General features: G+C 30.3%; 3 protein-coding genes across 3 annotated transcripts; all 3 read right to left on the bottom strand.

Annotated features, from left to right (window-relative positions):
• Positions 1 to 143: 143 nt before the first annotated feature.
• EIN_091820 (Hypothetical protein) lies at positions 144 to 369 on the bottom strand (the record flags this gene model as incomplete). The annotated part of the gene is made up of 2 exons (XM_004185925.1): positions 144 to 263; positions 337 to 369. Coding segments are annotated over 2 exons (153 nt in total), but the record flags the coding sequence as incomplete, so codon positions are not given.
• Positions 370 to 846: 477 nt separating this feature from the next.
• EIN_091810 (syntaxin-1B, putative) lies at positions 847 to 1,811 on the bottom strand (the record flags this gene model as incomplete). Its single annotated transcript, XM_004185924.1, has 2 exons — positions 847 to 1,674; positions 1,722 to 1,811. 2 exons carry the CDS (start codon positions 1,809 to 1,811, stop codon positions 847 to 849), a joined length of 918 nt encoding a protein of 305 aa, XP_004185972.1.
• Positions 1,812 to 2,661: 850 nt separating this feature from the next.
• EIN_091800 (hypothetical protein) lies at positions 2,662 to 5,187 on the bottom strand (the record flags this gene model as incomplete). Its single annotated transcript, XM_004185923.1, has 1 exon — positions 2,662 to 5,187. One exon carries the CDS (start codon positions 5,185 to 5,187, stop codon positions 2,662 to 2,664), a length of 2,526 nt encoding a protein of 841 aa, XP_004185971.1.
• Positions 5,188 to 9,385: the final 4,198 nt, after the last annotated feature.

Here is a 9,385-nt window from a genome sequence, read left to right as displayed (position 1 = left end):
TCGACGTGTCAAGTGCAAGTAACTGCTTTTCAATAGTCAGTACTGAAGATTCAACGCGCTTTAATCCAACTTGCTCGTGTTCGCCTTCTCTCCTTCAAGAACGGTATATATCGGTTTTAAGAAAAATTGGAGGTCAAACTCACTCTCCAAATCATCGTCGACCATCTCGTCAGTAATTTCTTCCAAATTAGAATCCTCTTCTTCTGTGTGACTTGAGCCAAGGGAGTACTCAGAAGAATCAAAAGAAAAGACGTCTTGAAAGTCTTCGTCGTGACTTAAGTCGTCCATAAACATGTCAAAGTTAAACTCGTCGTGTGCAGTTTTGTGGCTCAAAACATTTACAATGAAAAAAATCGTCAAAAGTCCCATCTTCAACAATTATTGATAATACAAAAACAGTTCTTTTCCTGTGTTTTAATCACTATTAATTAACGTGCTTTTTCTAAAATTTCATTTTTAAATTAACGAATCATTTTTATTTATTTTCTATCTGATTTATCTTTTTATTTTAGCGAGTTGTTTCATTACTCCACAAATAATTAACACGTTAATTAAATATCATGTTAAATACAAACAGCTTGTAAATTAATATTCCATAGTACTAGTTATTTTATGATTATTTTATAATAAAATTGCCATCCATTTTTATTATTATATTTATTATACATTATATTATATAATGTATAATATAATATAATATAATATAATATAATATAATATAATACATTTTTATTATGTATAATAATAATAATATAATGTATTATATAATAATAATATAATAGTATTATATTATATTATATAAAGAAACGAATAACAGACCAACAGCACTCGAAAGACAAAAGTTGTTTATAAGAAAGGGATGAACCCGTCCGACGTGTCGTTTTTGTTTTTAATTGCTTTATAAATGATAGGAGCGAGGATAGCCAAGACGATGATGACCATCACAATAGCGACGACGATAAGACCGATACACAAGAACTTTGAACTTGCTTTAGCGTCTTCGTGTGCCTTGACCAAATCTTGAGTTCCTTGTTTCACATATTCTAAAGCGGTCTCACAGTTTTCTTCGATTTTGTTGATGACTTCGCCTTGACGACTGACTAATATAGAAAGGTCTTCGAACATCTGTCTGAGCTCAGCGATGGCGCCGACTAAGATCAAAATGTCGTTGTGCTTTGCAGTGATGTAGGCTAAGGCTTGTTTGGCGGCTTGGTCCAATTCTTTGTCCTTTTCAGTCATCACGCCCGTCATAAAGGCATTGTCATTACTCTCGATGGCTTCTTTGATCTCTTCTTCCTTCACATTAGGGTTCACGATCTTCATCTGTCGAGCGACTTTCTCCTCGGAAATGACGCGATTCTTCTCTTGAATGTCTCGATACTCTTTAGATAATTTAATTAACTTGGAACATAAGACGTCGACGTGATTCTTTCTTATACGTTGAATAGTAGAAGAGATGCGATTCTCATTCACAAGTTTGGTGTTTTCATCACGTAAGAGGGATAACCTCGTCTGAGAGTCTTTGATAAATTTGTTGGCATCAGATACTAAACTTTTCAAATTATCACCATTCGACTCATCTTCATTCCCGGCTTTTAATTGTTCGGTTTGCGTGCGGAACTGCTCAATTATGTTTTGCACACCTTGCAACTGCCTTCGAACTTCCTCAACATTCTATTGTATTAATAATCAAAACTATTGAGTAGATAATAAAGACAAACCAAGAGAAAATTCCGCAAATTGGGTTCTTGCATGATTATGCCCTCTTCAGGCACAGTTGACTTTGGGATGTCGACTTCTTTCTTTGGCATTTACTTATCCTTATTTTGCGTTTTTTAGTTCGATTGAATGGGGAAGATAACTTTGAAACAGTCCTATTTATAGTATTTGTAGGTGTGTTTATTAATTATGACTTGGTATATTATTACTCTATTATTTCGGGAGGTAATCTATTGGTATTATTATTGTTATTATTATTTGACTCGAATTATAATTATAAATTATTAAATATAGTATTTTTTAATAGATTATACTATATTTAAAAAAAATAGAAAAATGGTTCATTCAGTAACTGGATGAATGGATTGTATGAAGAAGTTTTGAGAAACAATTAATACACAGTAATTTTTATTATAATTCATTAATTTTGGATATTATAATAATATAACTTATTTGTTATACAAATAACAAAAATCCCAAAAGTGATAACAGTTTTGCATTTTTCTTTAATAAAGATAAAGTAATTATTTCTTTACACTTTTAAGTTTTTATTCCATAAAATAATGAGGTTTGTTTTGAAGTTATTATTTATTATTAGTAACAACTTAATATTAAATTCTATTATTTAATTTGTATTTGGCAATTTGATAAAATCAAAATCAATTTGTTTTTTTCTTGTTTTTTTTTGTTAGTAATTTAATATATAAAATTATTAGTATATAATATAATTAATTTATCAAAATACCATACTACTAATTTTGCTCTGACCAAACCAAAAAAGTGTTTTTTTTAATTTGACTTAATCATTTTATAGTTTATTTATAATTTCATAAATTAAAAAATAATTTACCAGTTTTATTAGTAGTTATTAGTATATATTTACTATACTATATATTAGATAACGAATAGTACATAATCTATGAAATAATAACTAGAAAATAATTAGTTTACATTACTATCAAAATACAATTTGTGGATGACCCCATTTCTATCTCCAACAGCCAAATATTCCTGATTAAAGAGGATGCATTCTGCATTAGAAATTTGTGGCACAAGAAGGCTCTGTCTCCCAAACCAATTTTGGTAACACTCAAAAGACGACACGTTTTCACAGAGGACACTAAAACGGTGGCACCCCATACAAATTTGTTTGATTCTTTTAGTCCCGACTATTCGTTCAAAATAGGTGTCTGGGTTTCTTTGGTCGAACATTACTATTTTACCGGACTTGTCTCCTGCGATCAAGTAGTCTCCAAAGGAGTCAAAAGTCACAAATGCCTCAGAGAATGGTTTGGTCTGTAACACTATTTTTGGTGATCTTTTGTCGTACCACGTCACGTTCCCGCTTTCCGTCAACGTCACTATATTCCCGTTATCCGTCTCATTAATGTATGTAAGAGGAGTTCTGTCTGGTCGATAGATGTTCTCCATTTTCTCTGCTTCTATGTTATACAAATACCCTTCGCTGACATTCAGTCCAACCATCTTTCTCTCTGATATGAAATTGATTCCACTGAAGATCGGAATTCTCTTCGAAACGTATGCAGTGGCGGGGCGGTTATAATATCGGACATAATGATCGGCAGTTGCCACTGCGAAGTTCCGATATACCCAGTCATATCGAGTCGACAGTATTTGATCGTTTGGCTTTAATATCCCAAAGACAGACATGTCACTGTTAAGCTTGTGGATACTATTCCCGCTCCTTGAGACCGCTAAGATCGACCGCCCCATTGAAAACTGAATTTGGTCGATCGAGCAAATCGTCAATTTAAGTGTCTCGTGCTTGATCCCACGCATCATCCGCCAATTCTTCCGAACACGCCACGCATTCACTGTGGCCTTTTCCAAATTTTGGATGTCGGAGATCTCATAAGTAAACACTTTCTGTGGTGTTCTAAAGAAGGACTTGGGGTCAAAATGGGTGGTGTAGATTTGCTTATAAATCGATGGATTTCGTGTGACAAAGCCGTAGAGGACTTTACACGTGTGTTTTACAGCTATAATAGCTTCCAGTGATAAGAACGAGAAGATAAAGATGAGAGTCTTGTCGTCGAGTAAAGTGAACGAGTCTTTACGGTGTTCCATCTGTTCATTACAACACTTTAACACACTCTTTGATGTGAAATTTGGGCTTTTTGTGCTTTCAAATGCCTTTTTGGGGGTATTCAAATTGTAATACCCCGACCGGTAATTATAACACAAGCGCTCGGATAACAATTTGGTCACAAAGCATTTTTGAAACAACTGGAAGTTATATAAGAACTGGTCTTGAAAGGGATACGGGACTCCCGGGTGTATGCCAAAGTCCAATGAAATGCGCGACAAAAGGAGACAGACGTTGAACATTAATATATTGTTCTTCGCCTGTTTTTCCGTCTGAAGGCGATGGGAGGGAATACACAAGTGGGTCACCGTGTCGATCGTCGTTTCGTTCCTCCCAAATAAGACTAAATCCCCCGAGAGCATATCATAGAATTTGTCGTGGTCACTCTTCGTCCCAAATTTGCACTCCGGGTCGGTCCCACTTGATCCGACGACAAAAAGGCCATATTCGACAACAACACTGCCGTACACAAAGTCCGACGCTCCCATGAAATTTCGTGTTTCGCCGTGGACGTAATGCAGTTTCTTCGACTTTCGAATTTCCTTGAAAACAGGGTAGTTGAAGTTCTGATTGATAGTAGAGGAGTACATACTGATGACGTCCGAAATGTTCTTCTTGTGATACCCAACACGTCCTCTGACAAAGAGTTCTGTGTAGTCTTCATTAGCGAATATTGAGACTTTTTCGTTGTGGATGACGAGTTTAGGGTAGATCACGGTGTTTGTGAGGACGCCCAGAAACTCGTGGAATTTGTCCCAAATAAAAATGGACTCGTCGTCTCCGTTCAGTCTGTCATTCATTTCTTCGAAGAAAAATGCGAAGTCGGAGACCAAGAAGTCTTCAATAGAAATGTAGTTCTCAATTTTCCTCACATTAGTGTCTATAGTGTATTTCACACCGGGACCATTCTGTTCACATAAGTGAATGTGCGAGATCCAAGGGCCATTAGTATATCCCGTCTGTGAGAAGATACAACTCCGTTTGTATTTCTTTAAGACGTACCACGACCGAAGGCGTTCACAAATACCAAGAGCATCACTTGCAGCATCCAAGTCGACTTCATTCTCAGTCACTTTATGAAACCGTTTGACAAGAAACATCATCGAAAGGACATTCTTGGGAATCAACATCAATTGCGAGACCTTCTCGAAATTTTGGGGAAGAAGTGCTGTGAGACGAAGAGTGAAACTCTGCGTGTCTTCTTTGGTGTAGATCTGAAAGTACTTTGGTGGCGGCGTTAAACATGATTCACGTTTGACCCACCCCTTCTGCGTGACGTCTAAGTCGTTTAACAAGGACTCGATGACAGGCGCGTTCATCTTCTCCACGTCTTCTTGTGTCGCCGGAAATGTGCTTGACATGATGGAATCAATAACTCCTGGTTCTAAGTTTCTTCACAACTCCAATTTGCATCTGCTTCTTACATATAGTTTTAATATTGTTATTATACTATTAAGATCACGGTATGGCGTTTGAGACTTGGCATTACGACGGTTTTTATCATATTGTTTGTTATCAAAAGGTTAGAGCATTATTCATTAGTATATTTATGAATACGATACTATTAATATATAATACAGTTTTTACTTTTCAAGTGTGGTTAAATAGTGAGAAATATGTCCTGCACATTTCTTCAATGGAATAATTAATTGGTAGAATAATAGAACACCAATTTTCATTTGACTATTAATAGATTTTGTGAAGACAGTTATATAATTGGAATTACCCCAATTTAAAAATCCGTTCATATGTCGTAATAGATCGGGAATAAAGCGAAATAAATATATAATTATAAATATATAATTATAATGGTTGTCTTTGTTTTATTAAAAAAATGATTAAAAATACTATATAATTTTAGTAATTAATAATATGTTTAGAATTGTTATTCGAATTTACACATTTTGTTATTTTTTAGCTTAGTTGTTAATAGTAAAATTAATTAATATTATAATTATAAATACAACGATTATATTCCAACTTTTTTAATGGCAAAATTTATTCGGAGTTTAATACGTGGGTGTTATTTTTTAAAACAAGAATAGAAATTAATAATAATGAGTGATTAATTCAAACATTATGACATTGAAATAAATTCATTACAATTTGGTCATTCAAAAAATAATTATAAAATCTAAAAATAAATTTTAAAATGAAATTCTTTTTCGATTTTTGTTAATTGCAGTTTTGGGATTACTATTATAAATTATGAAGTGACTATGCCCAAAATTGAAACGAATAATGCATCTTTTTTCAAATATTTGGAAATTGGTTTCCAAGTAAAAATATATTGATTTTAAATTGGTTTGTTTTTGTTTTGACAATTTGAACCCCAATAATTAATATTTGTTTTTTTTTATAATAAATTTTTTGGACATAAAAGCTAATAATTAACCATAACAATTATTTCAGTTATCGTTCAATTTTATTTATTTTATTTAAAACAATTTGTAAAATAAAAAATAAATATTATTATTAACTTTAATAATAAAATATCATTAAAAAATAACAAATTATACCATTTTTAATCGTGTTTAGTTTGAATAAAAATATTACAGATGCAAGAAAAAGCGGTTGTCATAGAAAAAGTAGTTGTCACGAGTATAAAAAAGTATTTTTATATATTCATTTTTAATTATTATAAATTGTTAGTTGTTTAACAAGCAAATTTACGGGAAAATCGTGGTAGTTTGGATTGATTTTTCAGAAAGTGGTTGTCAAAAGGATGAAAAATTTAAAATTTTCTATTTTTTATTAAAAAACAGAAAAACCACAAAAAGATTTTACTCATTTTCATAATCAAAATTGACTGCACCTTGTCATCATGATATAAAATGAACTGATGTTGGGGATGTGCAATTTATTACGAATAAGTTGAGGATGCGTAAATCAAACAAGCAATAATCACGATTATCAAGTTTGTGTATTTATAACGTTGAAAGCAAATAATTAATCATAAGGCATTCATTGATAAACAACGTGTAATATGACGTTATATTACAAATATGACATTTCTTATGAAAGCTGTTATTGTGTTCAAATTAACCAAACGTTGTGTGCTGATTATTGTTTTTATTGTCTTTATCTTTTACTGTTGTTGGGTTCACCAAAAAACACAAATATACATCATTTAATAAGTCTTTTTCAAATACATAATTTTTATTATTGTTAAAAGTTTAAAATATTAACAATATTAACATTTGTTTAATGCCTTGAATAATAGCATAAAACAAATTATTTAATATATATTTCATTTGATAATCGACTTACTCAATACACTGGGAAAATTTTTGAAAAATAATCATTTTTTTTGTTTTTAATAACATTATTTTCATGACAACCACTTTTTCCATGACAACCAATAATTCTTCTATCTGTACAGATAGTGGAAAAACCGGGGACCAGACTAATTTTAGCTATTGAATATTAAGCGGATTTTATACAATGAAACGGGCAAATATATAAATAAATGTGTAATTTTCTTATTATTTGGGCTTAAAAACAGTTATTTTTCGGGATAAAAAATGAATGTGTTGTATAAAGTTTGAATAAGCAACAGCTTAATGTGAGTTATAATAGTAAGTTTATTATTATTTATTGTTATTAAATTATAAAATATTATTCTTTTGTTCAACCTTGTTTAACTTCAACACAACCATTCAATTAAATCGTTCATCCATTTTTTCAAAGAAGATGTCGTAGTCTTCTCTATTCATTCGGTTGATTTGATAAGTCACTTTTCGTTCAGAATTAAAAGTGACTCACGCGGTTTATAAAAATAAAAAAATAATAAATAAATTATTGGAATGTTAGACATTCAGTAATTGATTGATAATTATTAAAAGTATTCAACAACGGGAGATAAATCAATATAAAAAACAAACTTTACCTTGGCTCGGCTGGGTATTAACAAATTAACAAACTCTGAATGATTAATTAAGAGTTTCATATTTCATAGTTTTTTCTATTTTATTTAAAAAACAGTGTGTCTATTAATAGTTGGTCCCTGGTTTTTGAAAATAAACCAACATATCCTCCAAAAACCCGATTATTTGTTTATTTTTCTCTTACAAGAAAACATTATACCAAAAATAAAACAGCTTAATTTAGTCTGGTCCCTGGTTTATGATTTGGTCTTTGGTTTTTCCTGTATCTGTACAATAATTATTAATTGATTTTTTTAAAAATATCTTAATGTTTAAAAAACAAATAAAAAATTGGTTTTTATTGATAGTCATTAGATTAGCATAATTTGGAACATTATCTGATGTTTTTTAGACCATTAAAATGTGAATATTTTGTGATAATTTTTAAAAACCCAAAATGTTGTTTTTATTTTTTTAATTTTACTCATTTGTTTAGTTGATATCATGTTTGTAATTGATTTGTGGTTATTAAATAAAATAAAAGTTGGTCAACTTAATGGGTAACTCAGTGTTTATTCTCATGTTTTATTAAATAATTTTATTTATGATTTTGGTTTGTATTTAACCATTAATTCTAGAGTTATGATTGTCTATAAACAATGATTATTTAAACAATAAAATAAATACTTTATCGTCATAAAAAATGTTTTTAACTTTGTTACTGTGTTGTTTTATTTTTTGTGTTTTGGCAAGTTTTGTTTTATGACAACTTGAATAATGATACAAATCTTATATATCAATCACGGTACAAATTCGGGTTTTATACGTAAAGTGCTGTTTATATTTTCACTGATAAGTGCTTGTTTTTTTTTAAAAATTTTACAAAAAAACATAAATGATAAAAAATAAGGTTCATATCAGCTTTGCACGTCTATTGTTATTGTTTAGTCCTTGAACAAACAATGTTCAGGACAGTTTTTTGTATGTGTTGATATTGAAATAATTTTATATTATTTACTTTCGATAAAAACATCAAAAAACGATCTTTGAAAAAAATAACAAGTTCATACTTCAAAATTATGATTATGTAGTTTAAATAATTAAGTGCCACATTAGTGATGCTAAACACTTGTTTCTTGATGAGTCCCCGTTGTTCAACTCAACGATATAAACGTTGAGTAGATATGGTGGTATCGATAGTGTTCTATTTTTATGAACTTTGTTCAAAAAACACATTTCGAAAAATATTAGACACTGTTATAAACTATATAAACTATACCGAACTATACTTGCCAATAACAATAATTACATAATAACAGAAAACAATTTATAAAAAATGATAATCTTAACAACATATAAATTTTCAAAGAATTTAATTTCGTGAAAAATAACAAAAAAATACATCAAGAACGGTTTAAAGCTTCATTTGGAAAAAAAACAAAAAAGAATCAGTTTATAAAATCAAAGTGAAAAATGAAATTTCTTCGAGTAAAATTATTTTTTAAAAAATAAATTCTATTTTAGGAAGTGTACGAGTATTTTCTGGTGTAGAGTTGGTGGAAAAAAGTCCGGCTAGATAAGATAAACTATTTTTTATAATAAACAACTATTTATATTTTGTTTCTTTTTTTATTATTATTAAAATTCAAATTACAAACGAGCCGAACGAACAATTCAATTAAGATATCGAGAC

Source organism: Entamoeba invadens (genome assembly GCF_000330505.1).
Source record: "Entamoeba invadens IP1 unplaced genomic scaffold scaff_1105074726227, whole genome shotgun sequence".
Classification (NCBI taxonomy): Eukaryota; Evosea; order Mastigamoebida; family Endamoebidae; genus Entamoeba; species Entamoeba invadens.
This window is presented reverse-complemented; position numbering and strand designations above follow the sequence as displayed.